General features: G+C 29.9%; 1 protein-coding gene across 1 annotated transcript in view; it reads right to left on the reverse strand.

Moving 5' to 3' along the window:
* Nucleotides 1-17,052, reverse strand: part of LOC143057928 (nucleolar protein 10-like) — a 52,438-nt gene that overhangs the window by 16,743 nt on the left and 18,643 nt on the right. The window contains exons 10-17 of the mRNA XM_076231386.1: nucleotides 15,287-15,436; nucleotides 14,892-15,011; nucleotides 14,590-14,668; nucleotides 13,183-13,409; nucleotides 10,673-10,759; nucleotides 3,156-3,326; nucleotides 2,023-2,222; nucleotides 1,715-1,814 (exon numbers count right to left, since the gene is read on the reverse strand). Of these exons, the coding sequence (XP_076087501.1) occupies nucleotides 1,715-1,814; nucleotides 2,023-2,222; nucleotides 3,156-3,326; nucleotides 10,673-10,759; nucleotides 13,183-13,409; nucleotides 14,590-14,668; nucleotides 14,892-15,011; nucleotides 15,287-15,436 (1,134 nt within the window). The remainder of the gene's footprint in view (nucleotides 1-1,714; nucleotides 1,815-2,022; nucleotides 2,223-3,155; nucleotides 3,327-10,672; nucleotides 10,760-13,182; nucleotides 13,410-14,589; nucleotides 14,669-14,891; nucleotides 15,012-15,286; nucleotides 15,437-17,052) is intronic.

Below are 17,052 nucleotides of genomic sequence, written 5' to 3' on the forward strand. Positions count from 1 at the left end.
TTAACAAAGGGCATTGAAAATGTACCTTTTCAATGTAAACAAATTAAAAAAACTTATTTTATTGAAATGTGGATTCTTTCATGATTGCAAAAATATATTCACTTCTAATAAAAATTCAAATGACTAAAAAGACATAATGATTGATGGGGAATAAACTAATAAACAATGGTTTGTTATAACCAAAAGTTTTAAAATTTATAACTGTTTCAAGCTAATTCCTTATAATAAAAAAAGTGAACTAATCTAAATTGTTGATAATTACAGATGATTATTGGAAATGTATCAAGTAAATTATAGGCCTTACTTGAATACCTTTTATATATTCATATTTCATTTTTTTTTTAAAGATCTTGTTATTCCATTAATCACTTATCTTTCAGATATAATTTTACAGAATCACTTTATGTAATGTAGATCAAAAGTAATTGGCAATAAATAAATCTATCATCCCTATATATATCAAACATCTAATATATACATTTGTGTATTCAATCATGAGGTCAAATATTTGTATATTGAGTCTTACATAATTATACAGACACTGCAGTATACAAGACTGAGGTTGATATGTAATGTGGTCAATTTGATTGACAGTTAAGGAGGTGGGGCATTGTAATTAAAGGTCTACCGTGTCTCTGATTGTTTAGTGATAATGACAGTTGTCAATCATACTAGTACTGTATCAATACCCCATTAACTAATCAAAATGTTTTTAAAAAAAGCCTGTGCATCAACACCTTAATGACATACATTCTTAAATGAACTGCTTCAATAATATAACAATTTCTTTCAGTTTGTATGTGTATTATGTGCACATACATGAGAACCATAGGGAACTATATTTCAGTGTGAATACATTTAGTAACAGTAGCTAACCTGTCGTTCTGTTAGGGAGACCGGTGCCTAAGTAAAGATTTAGAACAAGTTCTTATCTTTCCAAAAATGGAAAACAACATGTATAATAATTTATTGCGTCTGAAGCGCTTTTCTGGATTTACCTTCATCAGGAACACTCAAAGCCAAACATTTGAAATCCGAAGATAGATAAGTACCGACAATTGTTGAAGAGCTATATGTCAAAAATACCTAAAATAAATAGCCAAATTCATCTAAAGTCAACTGTGCCTGAAGCAGTTGAAACCTTAGTTTTTTAATAATTTCAAAATCTATAAAACGAACAATTTTATTAAAGTTTGTTAAATCAGTCTGAAATTTTGAAAATACCTCAATCATTGTATTACAAGATAAAACAAGATATATGAGGGGGGGGGCAATACTTTTTTAAGTTAACCTGTTTTTTGGCCTTTTTCAAGGTGTTGTTAACTGTTATCTGAGATCAATTTAAACTGTTATCTGTTTTCAACCCACTTTGTTAACTGTTATCAGCATATTTGCATTTTTTGGTAACTGTTTTTGCCAAAATCGACGTGTTGTTAACATGTTAACGGACCCCCTATTGCCCCTCCTCATATATGGATCAATGAGTTCCAAGACATCACAGTAAACATGTTTATACTTAACAAACTGAAAGATGTACATTCTATAAGAAATTACATATCTCCACTATCTCCAATATCACTGTAAATGATGAATGCCAACACCTTACCTTTTTAAACTTGAAGGTCATTTCTTTATAACCTAATTTTTTATACTTGAAGGTAATTTCTTTATTACCTACCTTTTTAAACTTGAAGGTCATTTCTTTATTACCTACCTTTTTGAACTTGAAGGTCATTTCTTTATTACCAAATGTTCCTGTTGTACTGACAACTGTTGTATCTTCTGCTTTTTCCAATCTTTCTGCTAAAGTTTGTCTACAAAATCAAAATGACCATAATATTATGGTTTATTAGGACCAGTATGACAGTACTTTGATTTGCCTAATTAAAAAGATTGTATATGTGTTAGCTTAAAAAGCATTTACAAACTACTCATGGTTTAATAGAAGTTAGTTGTATTGGAGCCTTACTCATTCCAAACTTTCTCAGATTTGGATACATATAAATGATCAGTAATACTTACTTCAATTCCTTTTTCCTGTTTTTTTCCTCAAAAGATTTAAATGCTTGTCCTTCTTTGATTTCATAAAATTTTAATCTCTTCTCTCTTTCCCTATCTCTGTCTTCTTGCCGTAACAATTTATGTTGTTTTTTAACTTCCTGTGTCCATGTATGTTCATCATCAGAACTACTATCGTCATAACTGTCATGGTCTTCTTCTTTCTGTCAAAATATAACTTATATTTCTATCAAGTTTTTCTTTACTCCATCAAATCCTTAAATTTAGATTTAACTTAATACTACTATCAACTTTTTCTTTACTCTATCAAATTCTTTAATTTAGACATATCTTATACTTCTATCAAGTTTTCTTTAATATATCAAATCGTTTCATTTAGTTATAACTTCAACATTTATTTTGTAGCACTCATGGAAACCTTATTCAATTCTTTAAAATTTAATGAAAAGAAACTGAAAACCACTATTGTAGAACTGAGTAAAACAAGAATGTGTCCCCAGTACACAGATGCTCCATCTGCACTATCATTTTCTACGTTAAGTGGACCCTGAAAATGGGGGGAAATCTCTAATTTGGCATTAAAATTAGAAAGATCATATCATAGAGAACATGTGTACTACGTTTTAAGTTGATTGGACTTCAACTTCATCAAAAACTACATCGACCAAAAACTTTAACCGGAAGCGGGATAGATGAACGGACGGACATGCAAACTGACAGACCAAAAAACATAATGCCCATGAAGGGGCATAAAAAGAGCACAAACTCTATTCAAAATATAAAAGTATTTGAATAAAATTGAAAAAAAACGAATGTGTCCCTAGTATTAGGAATGCCTCATCCGCACTATCATTTTATATGTTCAGTGGATAGTGAAAATAGGGTAAAAACTCTAAGTTGGCAGTAAAATTATTATAAGGAACACGTGTAATAAGTTTCAAGTTCATTAGACCTCAGCAACATCAAAAACTACCTCGACCAAAAACTTATACCTGAAGCAGGACAGTTGAACAAATGGACAAACACATGGACAAACGAAGGAATGGACAAACAGACAAATGTACAGACCAGAAAACATAATGCCCATAAATAGGACATAAAAATCGATTTACAATAGGCTATCACAATTATCTTACCTCTATTTCATCAAACTGTTGTTCTATAACAGCCTTCTTTTTCTTAGATTTGTCAAGTTTTGACACAACAGGATTTAACAATCTGAATTCCTCACTTGTAGTATCTATATGGAAATCAGTATCCTGAAACATGGCTGAGAAACGACTATCTTCCATGATGTCTGGAGTTTTCTGTTAAATGTAAAATGTAAAACATTGTAATATCATGCCACTCTTTCAATTCTTATAACACAGAGAAATCCAGAACTTATGTAACAAATTAAATAAAGTGTTTTTTTTAACAAGAATGATATTGGCTAAATTAAAAGAACAGAAACAACAGATTAGCATTCTTTTTTTTCTTTAATCAAGAGCTTTACTCAAAAAAGTAAAAGTGACACCATACAACTTCAAACCCGATATGTGTTTTGTGGTTATAAGCATTGTGTACAAGTTTCATAACATTTTTTTGAGGCTCAATTAAGAGAACAGAAACAACAGATTTAGCTATTTTCCATTTATAAAGGGCTTAATTTTGGTCTCTAGTGGACAATACTCTCATTGGCTATCATACCACATCTTCTTTTTTCTATTAACTCAAGAAAGGTAAAAGTGAAGCCATTTAATATTAAATTTGATCTGTGTTGTGGTAATAAGCATTGTGTGTAAGTTTTAAAACATTTAGATGAAGCAAATTCAAGTCAGAGAATGAAAACTAATTTTGGGGACATAGGTGATAAACAGTTGGGATGTGCAAGTTAAACACTTAATGCCACCCTTTGCCTATGACGGGGGCATAAAAATATATGACAACCTAAGATGTACCATGAGCTATTGCTCATTATATATATCCTGCACAATGTCATTGGCAAACAGGAAGAAAAACATAGAACAAATTTAGCATGTCACATCCTATGGTAAAGTAGCTATTACTTGTAGTTGCTGAGTAAATAGTGGCAAATTTTTTTACAAGTTTTCAGCAAATAGGAAGTTAAACATTGATGATTTAAAATGTTTGAAAATGTATGGCATAACCAGCTGAAGCTTATATATCACAAAGCTCTGACTTTTAGATGCAGCATAAAATTTGATGTAAAAGACAGAGCCAAACTACTATACCCCAAACTTTTAAGAAGAGGTATAAAGACACAGAACTGTCAACTTCTGTATAAAAAACTGAAGTTTTGAATCAATTTTCATCATTTAAAGATATATTAAAAAGCTAGATTTTTCTTGTAAATATCAATAATAAAAAAAAAAGGGAATCCTAGACAATTTTACAATTACATGTATTTGTCATCCTAGATAGTTTTACAATTATTCCCTTAGTGCACTAAGCTGAAAGAATTTTTATCTATATCTGACAAAATAGGAACAGAAACTTTATATTCAAAAATGACTATGACTTTGAAATGATCTTTTTGTACTGAAAGAAATCTTATAACATTTCCATGTTCAGAAACCTTATAAAACAAATTAACATATGGAATACCACTTAGGCATAAAATGTAGAAAACAAATCCTCCTTCCAAAGAAATTCAATATTTCTTAAGTGAGTAAAACACCTTTAACTATGGTGGTTAATTGATTCAATGAAAGTTCTTGCGTTATACTTCCGTATAAATGTTTTCAAAGAGAATTCAAGATTTTTTTTCTGTAATGAATTCTCTTATACAAAAAGCTGTGAAATATTATACCAGAAATTGAACATGTTGAAGTTCTTACCCTTAAAAGGGTAAGGTTTAATTATTAGGCATATAAGTTTGGGATATAAGTAGAACAGCTTACTGTATAGAGAACACAATGAAACCTTTTAAACTATTGTTTGTTGGCAAATAGTCTCTTATGACATGAGCTAATAAACTCCAGATCACAAATGAAGTTAGTTTAGCGAAAATTTATATAAACTAGATGTGTCAAAGCGACACAAATGGCCCTGTCTCCAAAAGTTGAAAAATCTGCAATTTCAATAACACATGTGGACACAAACATGATGGTAGTCTAACATATCTTAGGTCTGAGTACACAGTTATTTCGTAGTGCATTTCTTTTAGACAATAAATGGAAATAAAAAAAAAATCCCATCTGCGCTTTCTCAATAATATTTTTACAGTGTTATGTACTACTTTTGGGACAAATTGTATCAAAATTGAAAATTATAGAAAACTTCATCAGCTCTAACTCAAAATATGGACAATTTTATGTTAAAGGGGTCTTGAAATCTTTTGACAGCTTCCGAAGTGCAAATTTTTAACCTTTTTCAACTGGACCAAATCACTTCTTTACTCTTAAATTCATTTCTCAAATTTTTTTAGTGTCATTTCATCCCTTGACTTACTATATGAGGCATAAAACATGGAGAAATACATTTGACAGGGGTATAAACAAAATTGGCAAGTAACACACTGTCCACACTAGGTACTTCATTCGTGGACAACGAAAATCAAGGGACGATAACTGTGTACTCAGACCATATAAACTAGAGGCTCTAAAGAGCCTTTGTCGCTCATCTTGGTCTATGTGCATATTACACATAGGACACAGATGGGTCCATGACAAAATTGTGTTTTGGTGATGGTGATGTGTTTGTAGATCTTAATTTACTGAAAATTCTTGCTACTTACAATTTTCCACATTTTTTTCTATCTATATAGACTTGGCCCCATAGTTACAGAGGAAAATAATTTGTAAAAATTTACAAAAATTTACCAAATTAATGAAAATTGTTAAATATTGACTATAAAGGGCAATAACTCCTTAGACGTCAACTGACAATTTTGATCATGTTGACTTATTTGTAGATCTTATTTTGCTTAACATTATTGCAGTTTACAGTTTATCTCTATCTATATAGTTATCAAAAGTACCAGGATTGTAATTTTATACGCCAGACGCGCGTTTCGTCTACATAAGACTCATCAGTGACGCTCAGATCAAAATAATTAAAAAGCCAAACAAATACAAAGTTAAAGAGCATTGAGGACCCAAAATTCCAAAAAGTTGTGCCAAATACGGCTAAGGTAATCTACTCCTGGGGTAAGAAAATCCTTAGTTTTTCGAAAAATTCAAAGTTATAATATTATTCAAGATAATAACCAAAAACAGTAAAATTTCTTTAAAAAATACCAATTAGGGGGGCAGCAACTCAACAACCTGTTGTCCAACTCATCTGAAAATTCCAGGGCAGACAGATCTTGACTTGATAAACAATTTTATCTCTTGTCAGAATTGCTCTAAAAGCTTTAATTTCAGAGATATAAAACAAAATCTACATTTAAGCCCTATGTTCTATTTTTAACTATGGTGGCCCTCTTGGTTGGCTGGCCGGTTCACCGGACACTTTTTTTTAACTAGATACACCAATGATGATTATAGGTAAGTTTGGTTAAATTTGACCCAGTAGTTTCAGAGGAGAAGATTTTTGTAAAAGATTACAAAAATTTACGAAAAATTGGTAAAAAATGACTATAATGGGCAATAACTCTTTAAGGGGTCAACTGACCATTTTGGTCATGTTGACTTATTTGTAGATCTTACTTAACATTATTGCTGTTCACAGTTTATCTCTATCTATAATAATATTCAAGATAATAACCAAAAATAGGTCTGTATAACTGTGATTTTCAAAAATTTATCAAGGTCCAAAGCCTAAAATTACAGCAAAAATTAACCGAGCTGAATGAAACTTCCATAGATCAGCCCAATATCTGAAGTGGCAATGAATAAAACTCTGTATAATGGTTTGTTGCGGGATGACGGAATGACGGAATTACGGCTGTGCCTCAGGGTGTATGAATTTTCAACAACGGTGTAAAATTCTGTACACCCCTGATTACACCAAGATAACTAATAATGTCCCCGACCACTTAGTGGCGGGCCATAAAAATATTTTTTCTTCTTTTTTCTTTACTGTAACCTTAAATCAATTCAATAATCATATATGCAGACTAAACCTAAAACTAATATCTGCTCAAATATTTGAATGTATATGTTAGGGATCAGATTTCTCACAATTTGCATGGTTTGATCTTCATCACATCAAATAACTAAAAGCTTTTATCTAACTAGATATTTATTGGAATTCAAACAGATCTCTAATAAATGATATATCTGTTGGCATTTTATTTTTTCAATGCAATAAATTGTCTTTTCAGAAAATTATATTACAACAACATTTATAAAAAAAGTAAAAAATACATTATTCTCATCCATTTATTCAAAACTTTAGGAAATAAAAGCAATTTAAATTTCATTTTATTCCACAAATCACATTGTACACATGTTTTATTGTCATGGATTTCAAGTTTATAGGATAGGCTGAGAATGACACCTGAATTGTATTCCCTCAATTAGAATGTCTGAAAGCTTATCATCAAAACAACATAGAACTATTACCTTGTGCATGTTTACATTACATATGTACAGATTATCAGGTTTTCTGCATATTGATATTACAAAATATCAGCTGCAAGTCACAATAAGAAGTTTTTTGTTGAGTAAATGCAGCTTTAATTTAGTTCAAAAAGGCTTCATATTATGTCAAGTCTCCAGCTCTTGAGCTGGTATTGAACCCTGGGCTCATAATACATCCTATATGAAAAATGCCATGTAATAATCTGATAATATCCATTTGCAGACAAACTGATAATCAATATATTAGACAGAATTTCTGTATTTCCATGATAATAGCATGTGTGTTTTTTAATTCCGGTTTTTAAAAAGACGTGATAATTTCAGGTCAACATTAGTTTATTTAGCCCAGTTCAACTTATTTGCCTTCACAAAGCTGTGATATGAAATTTTTGAAGAGCTGAGTAAAGTGAAACAGACAGTGGGAATACCAATAAAGATTTTTATTGGCAATTTCCTTTTGATCTTACTGCCTGTTATTTTCAAAATCATGGACAGGACTTGACACTCAAAAATATTAGGCAATGACATCATTTATCAGTGCAGCACCGTCGGGTGATCAAGTCCATCCTTGATATTATCAATCAAATGCATGTCTTCATTGACACAGCCGTACAACTATCCTAACGTTTAGTATGTATAAAAGTTTGTTTTTTTTGCTTACTAATTCATTTTACTTCATATTCTCAACAACAAAAATACAGTTATGACAAACTACTTATAAACAGAATAATGGCATTTCATTTTTTTGATACTGTCTTCATCAGCTCGAAAATCAGCTAACCCTAGTGGTCTTACTTTATATTCTTGCTTATAATTATATAAAAGTCAGTATCAAAAACCAAATTTCATTATTCTATATTTATGTTTATTATATATACCAATATCCAAACCTGTCATTTTCTAGGATTGTGTCTTTCTGTAAATCTAATTTTTTTATGCAGAAATATAATTATCTTTCAAGGAATACTAATTTCAGTGGATTTCAGGGGAAAGGGTTACCTTGAACAATAGACTGCAAATCCTGAACTGCCAAAATATACAATAACCCTTAATAACCAACACATGTGTTGCAGGTTACTAAAATATCAAAATATTATTTGATTCTATTGTAATTTTAACTTGATACGAACTGGCTTATTTGGACATCCAATTCAGTGAGTAAGCTCAATGTTGAAGGTAGACTTTGACCTGTAAATATTGACTGTTTACACATTGTGACTTGGATGGAGAGCTGTCTTATTGGCACTCATACCACATCTTATTTCTAATTATTTTCTTATTAAACTGTCTCTGTCAATGTTATCATCCCTATAAAGTAACATTCAATGAGTGACTCTAGGCGTTATCTGTATTATTCCAGCTGGACATGATGTCATGTTACAGATATTTATCTATGCTGTTTTCAGGTGATTTGTGAACTAACTATAAAATATACGCTAAAAAACATATAAATTGATAATGTACGATGGTATGAGGATATAAACTAATAATAACACTTTTTTGTACTTTGCCAAAATGCAGTGAGCTGATATCCTAGCTGATGAAATCAGTATTATAAAATAATATGCCTATCTTCTTTTAATCAGCAAATAGTCTTAACTTTATGAGTTTTTTTTGGTTGAGAATTAAAAATGAAAGTTAGTAAAACTACTTTTATGCATACAAAATTTTGGGATAGTTGTTTTGTTGTTTGAATGAAGTCACATGCAATTTCATTGATTAACAGAAGCAGATGAAATTGAGCACATGCCATTGCAGTACTGATACACGACATTATTGCCTAATATTTATATGTATCAAGTACTAATCTTAAAAATATTAGACAGTAGGATAAAATGAAAAATGTACAAATTGTCAATAAAACAGTGATATCTTATTTGTTATGAACCTATAAATATATACTGTGATAGACAAAAACCATGTTTCTTTGTATTAATAATTTTCCAAAACTATTTTTATGTTATTTTCCCAGGAATAACTTGATTCAAAAATAGTATAGCTCAGAATCTATATATATAACATTGCTTTATTGGCATTATTAGGCTTCAGCTATCAAAATCTGTCAGTATGATATAAGTATAAAACATCATGGAATCTCAGGAACTAATTATTTATATGGTCTACAAAAAGAGTTATAAAAAATATCTAGGATGTGATATAACCGAAGCAATTATATGTCCTTTTCCTACAAAACATTATGATTTATTCAGAAATTTGGTTTCATAACCAAATAATTTCTATATATCTTTCAACATCCTCCAGCCATCAATCTTTTCCCCAAGGGATTTGAATAAACAGCCATGTATTAATAGTGTCATAACAAGACAGATTTTATACCATAGGCATTAACCTCAGTTGTCAGGTTTCAACTTATTTCACAACAAATAATCATACTTTAGATTTCATTGGACATACCAAAAACATAATTTACCTTGGATTAAGCCAAAGTTGTCAACCTAATATTTTAACTTCACTTTTTTTCCAATGAAAAAAACAAAAGCACAAGAAGACAAATCTATATCTTGAGCTTCAATTACGTAATTTGAAAATCCATTTTAATCTGTTAAAAGTGAAATATTGAATTAGACACCAAGTAAAAAACAAGGACATTTTGACCTTAAATTTTGTTACACAACAATGTGCAAGCCTCTGAAATTTCTTATTACTTTAAGCAGAATTTATGGGGTAAAAACCTACTTATTGTGAAGACTGTACAGTGTTATGCAAGTCAACAAATTAACTATCTTGTATTTTACAGTCAATCAAAATCACAAAAAAATTGACTAGATTTTCCTCTGGATTGTTAAACTCCAAGTGACATTAAATAAATTTGCATAAATACTTTACTTTAGAAATTTTTATCATTGACTGTGGATCCATTTATTTTCGAGGGTACCAATTTACGGAAAACTTACATGTTCATGCATATTTAATTTCGGCATACATGTCTATAGAAATTTGTTATTTGTTGAACATTGAATTTGGTGGTTCGCCTGTACCATTGAAAACCATGAAAAATGGTATCCAACAAATAATAATTAATCCACAGTATAAGAATATCTCCCTATAGTGTTGCATTAGTCTTGTCTATAAAACAAAATTGTAAAAACTATAATCAAATTAACCTTCATTTTCTTTTTATTTCCAGCAGTGGCCTCTTCTTTGGCTTCTATTAACTTTCTGGCAAAATCAGGATTAACCTTAGGTAACTTCTGTAATACAATATAAGAAGAATATAAGATATAAAGGTTGATATTAATACAAAACATGCTAATATCAGGCTATCTGATCCTTCAGCTAATTGAAAAATATTTCTTCAATTTAAGGAGAATGGAAATAACCTGAAATAAATCAACTGAAGATTAATTGACTTTATATTAGTTTACTGAAATATTCATCTATAATTTGTAGGTTAACGGTGTAATTTCTCACAAGGAACTATTAGATACCCTATGCATTTCAAATGATCAATATGCAGTAAATCATACCGTTATAGTTTACTCAGAACACAGCTTTTAACATATTCTTTAAGTCAAATAGAATGTCTGTTTTTTCCTTTCCAATATTTTATTGGGTATTCTTTCTCTTTGAAATATTTTATTGTATTGTAAAGACAACATTTTAAGACATATAAGTTTACATAATCAATCATTTTGGAACTTAAAAAACTTATTCATTCTGTTTTCTATGTAGATGATGTATATAATTTACAATGGTATCAATTTTTAAAGTTCTATAAAACAGGGGTTAATTTGACCATTTATTTTTGGGGATCAACCCATAAAATTCATATATTTTGCAAATTCAACATGTATCAGGTTTTTAATTTTACAGAGATTTGAATGATTTGGGAATAATTCCAAGTTGTATGTTATTTCTTGAATCAATAGTGAGCATCACTTAAAGGTTTATAAAGGCAAAGATGCAAGGAAAAAGATGTATTCTAAGGTTATCTAAATTCACATAGTTCTTTACAAGTCTTATCAACTAAGAAGGAAAAACACAGCATTTCATATCATGTAACCACAAATCAATTTAAATTAAATTTAACAATATTCTATTGACAAAATTCAGTTGTATTTCTTGTCTTAGTAAATATAAGGAAAGGGATCAATTTATTTGAAACCAAGTGTCAATATTGCGTGTTATAAACCAAGGATAAAGTATAAGACTTCTTTCTTCTATTTACAATCATTAATTAACTTTATCTAATTTTAAATAAGATTGTCAGCAGTCTTTGTTTTCAGTTACTACAGAAATAGAACAAATGACTGTACATAATATTTCCTATATCAAATGACTGTATATCATATTTCCTATACCAAATGACTGTACATCATATTTCCTATACAAAATGACTGTATATCATATTTCCTATACCAAATGCCTATTTTTAGTATTTCCTATATCAAATACTGTACATGATATTTCCTATACCAAATGACTGTACATAATATTTCCTATACCAAATGACTGTACATAATATTTCCTATACCAAATGACTGTACATAACATTTTCTATACCAAATGACTGTACATAATATTTCCTATACCAAATGACTGTACACAACATTTTCTATACCAAATGACTGTACATAGTATTTCCTATACCAAATGACTGTACATAATATTTCCTATACCATATTTTCAGATCCTTCTAACAATTACTGATATCCAATACATGCCTGTCATAATATTCACTGTTTGATTAATTAATTAAAATTTTATTTTATTCAGCACTTGTAAACAAGAAGCCTAACCATTATATAGAAATTATACAAGTTCAAACAGGAATTAAATGTTGTCAATTATTATAGTATGTAGTACGTTTGCATTAATTCTTTATGATCTCACAAAACTTTGAAAAATACTGATTTAAAATCTCTGAATTAATGCTTAACAAGCAGACATGTGTTAATAATTAAAGCTGTGCAAAAAATAATTTTTCATGAAAAATATATTCTCATTGCTTCCACAAAGGATGAATAGTACTTGAAAAAAAAATGTCCCAGAATGCATAGGATTCAGAAACAGTTAAAGTCATAAGAAGCCTCAAATTAGAAAAAATAATGCATATGTTTTTTATAACTCAATGGATAGTTTTCATTATAAAAATTATGTACATATACTTTTTTCTGAAGAAAATTCTTTAATTTGTACATATTAAGAAGAAGTTTACTTTATTTTAATTGCTTCCCGACATATTTTCTGTATGCAAAGTGACCTCCGTGTGACCCATCTCGTAAAAATCCGGTGATTGCAATAGGCATGGATGTCCTTAAAATAAACTATTATCTGATTGTACATGTCAAACACGTGCTCAATATCCATGCTTTTTGATTTGATTGTTGACAAATAGGTGACAATCGTTAAACTTCGGCTTCAAAACACGAACTTCAATTACCTGCCATATTTTCACAACATCACTGACCGATTGAAAAATTTATGAAATTATACGAAAAAAATGATAAAATCGTGCACAGAAGACTAAGTTTATGATGTTTGTATGCATTGGTTTAAGAATTGGAATAACATTATTTTTCACCGGTCACTCGTTTATTTTGACTTTAATGATATACAAATTGTAACAAATTTACACATGAAAAATCATGAAAATCTTTGATATCAAACGAACCTTTAATCTGACTCTGTTCTCTCTCTCTTCCTCAATCTTCTCTCTTATTTTATTCTTTCTATATTTTTCATAAGCAAATGGTTCCGCTATGGACTTAGCTTTATGGTATAATCTCATGTCAATGAAGAAGCCATGCATATAGGCCCTCAACAAGTTTGACCCAATAAGATGTGATAACCCTAAGTCTTCTAACTCTCTTCTCGTTAAGAACTTATAATCATCATACACTACAATATACATAAATATATAGATATACACATATTCATTACCAAAATTAATGTGAGGTTTTTATTAATGCGAATAACATAACTGTGTGAGCATCACAATAATTAGAACTTGCATTCTGATATCTGACACATTATTCTGCATGCAGATATTCCTGCAAGAGCAATAAATAGTCTTACATTTTTATACATTCTTTAAAAATTGCAAAAATAAATGCTCACATTTATTTTTTAATTTACAGTTTTCATTCTCATTACAAATTTTAAAATATAAATTATGGCCTTTCCATGCTCAAACTATCACATAAATTGAACCATCCCTAATTTGGCATACATATAGTTCACATCATAATGAATAAGTGTACTAATTTCCATGTTGATGTGATCACAATTTCAAGGTGAACTTTCTAAACCTAAAACTTTAATCTGATACAAGAAGCACTAACAGATAGCCTAGCGGAAAGATTAAAAAAAGATAATGCCTCCTCGCTCTACTATCATTGGGAGTGTTTAACAATTAATTTCATATGAACATTTCATCCAGAACTTTGACTAAGTTATGAAACAGCCTAAAAGTAATTTCAAATAATAAGTATTATACAATGCTGGATATAAAATTGACAACCCTGACATTAAAAGCAAATTCAGCTATGACCTAAATAGTCTAAACAACTTATAAAACAAATGTGTATTTAAAAATAAAACGAAAAAATTATATTTGACATTTGAAGCAAAATTGTTGCAAATGATATTAATTTGCTTTTTAAATCATAACTTCAAACATTCCGATCTTATTCACCTCCAATATTTCTTAAAATTTACAATCTTAGACTTTATATATAATTTTCATGTTAAATCATATGCACTATACTATTAGGTTGTGAAAATACCTGGCCATGAGTATAAACAATTAAATAATTCAAATATAAGAAACACTAGCAGCTCTTTTAACAAATAATCTTAAGAGTAAAAATACTTGGAAGACATACACATTTCTGTATAACTTATGATAAATTCTAATCGTAAGAATTTTTGAGAAAAGAGTTGAAAGACTTATTTTAAATTGTTGAAAAATACAAAAAAACAACATTGGTGAGTGGTCTAATGAGTTCAAATACTGTAGTATACAATAGAGCATCCTTCTTTTCCAAACAAAACATTATCAATCTGAAAGATTACTCACCCTGTGTTTCTGAACTCTCCTCTAATTCTTCTGTCAAGTTGTCCAGAAATGAACACCATTTTGGAGCTGTTCCTATGGACTGTAAAATTTTACATTTGTTAATTATATGATCTTAAAATTAAAATACAAGCAATTCTTCTGTTGTGAAAGTCAACTCTATTCCTATTTTAAGACATTTTATAAATGAATAAAACAAGATATATGTGATGGAAATGTTTGCCAACCATACTACAACATAACCTTAACAAACATCTAGGGGTCAGTTCCCTCTCATATCTATCCCCCATTGAGAGGTTACTTACAGGTATATAATAAGTTAAAACTTTTGGTGCCTCGGTTGCCATGAACAACAGTCCTGATCCTGGAACTACACACAAGTCATTCAGATCTGTACCAGGTTCAATAGCTGTGTAAGCCTTACCCTGAAAGTAAAGTAAACATAGAAATAAAGAATTACTTTCCTCTTATAAGGAAGTGTCAGATATAGATATGTTTGATTTACAGTAGCCATAATCCTTCCATTTTTTTCCTTATTACTGACTTCATACTAAATATAACTTATTTAAGTATTTCAGATAATAAATAAAATACAATAGTTAGAGCGATAATATTTCTATTTTTAGTAAAGAACAACTATTGAAGTATTCATTTTATACAACATGGTCATATATAGGAAATACTTGACCAGTCAACATACATTATTTCTGTTCCAAAGTTTGAGTATTTTAGAATCCATGGACATAACCAGGTCTAGAGAATCATGGAATTCTATGGATTTGATTGGTAGCTCATACTGGTGATCCTTTATTAGGAAAGGCTTATCAGACCTCAAGTCATACAATAACACCTAGAAAATATAAAGATATAAAAAGAACTAGGAATAGATAGGTCATAAGCAACTTCAATTCAATAAGATGACACAAGATGGTGAGATATATAATTGCAGGTGCAGACTACAAAATTTCTGAAAACTAACATCTAAACCAGATGCTCTGCAGGGCATAGCTTTATACGACCGCAGAGGTTGAACCCTGAACGGTTGGGGCAAGTATGGACACAACATTCAAGCTGGATTCAGCTCTAAATTTGGATTGTGATTAAATAGTTGACACAGCATAGGTTTCTGACACAGAATGAATGTGGTCTAATAAACTTAAAATTTTTTTTTTGGGTTGGAGCAATTCACTATGCTATTGAATATTAATCCTCTCAAAAAAATGTTTGAAGAAATTTTCTTTTTATTTATGAAATCTGAAATGAGAAAAATTTTCCCCCCCTCCCCCAGTTTTTTCTTTCACATCCCCCTTTACCTTATTCCAAAACTGATCTCAATTCAAATTACTAATGGAGTTTGCAACAATAACTACTCATTTAAATACATCATAAAATATTAAAATGTAACAAAAGGTGCTTGTTATCACTGAATGGTAAAGATTGTTTTAATTTATCAGTTGGTAGTGAATATTTCTTGCTATTGCACAATATTGTGCAATTAGATATTTCTTGCTATTGCATAATACTGTGCAATTGAAAATACTTGCTATTGCACAATACTTTGCAATTGAAAATTTCTTGCTATTGCACAATACTGTGCAATTGAAGATTTCTTGCTATTGCTGAATACTGTGCAATTGAAAATTTCTTGCTATTGCACAATGCTTAATATAATAATTTTGGATCCTGATTTGGACCAACTTGAAAACTGGGCCCATAATCAAAAATCTAAGTACATGTTTAGATTCAGCATATCAAAGAAGTCCAAGAATTCAATTTTTGTTAAAATCAAACTTAGTTTAATTTTGGACCCTTTGGACTTTAATGTAGACCAATTTGAAAACGGGACCAAAAATTAAGAATCTACATACACAGTTAGATTTGGCATATCAAAGAACGGTTAAGAACCCCAATTATCCAATTTTTGATGAAATCAAACAAAGTTTAATTTTGGACCCCCATTTGGACCAACTTGAAAACAGGGCCAATAACAAAAAATCTAAGTTCATTTTTAGATTCAGCATATCAAAGAACCCCAAGGATTCAATTTTTGTTAAAACTAAACTAAGTTTAATAATGGACCCTTTGGACCTTAATGTAGACAATTTGAAAACGGGACCAAAAATTAAGAATCTACATACACAGTTAGATTCGGCATATCAAAGAACCCCAAGGATTCAATTTTTGATGAAATCAAACAAAGTTTAATTTTGGACCCTTTGGGCCCCTTATTCCTAAACTGTTGGGACCAAAACTCCTAAAATCATTCCCAACCTTCCTTTTATGGTCATAAACCTTGTGTTTAAATTTCGTAGATTTCTATTTACTTATACTAAAATGCTTATTTGGGCCCCTAATTCCTAAACTGTTGGGATCTCAACTCCCAAAATCAATCCCAACCTTCCTTTTGTGTTCATAAACCTTGTGTTTAAATTTCATTGATTTCTATTTACTTATACTAAAGTTATT

The sequence above is a fragment of the Mytilus galloprovincialis genome, chromosome 1 (assembly GCF_965363235.1).
Source record: "Mytilus galloprovincialis chromosome 1, xbMytGall1.hap1.1, whole genome shotgun sequence".
Lineage (NCBI taxonomy): Eukaryota > Metazoa > Mollusca > Bivalvia > Mytilida > Mytilidae > Mytilus > Mytilus galloprovincialis.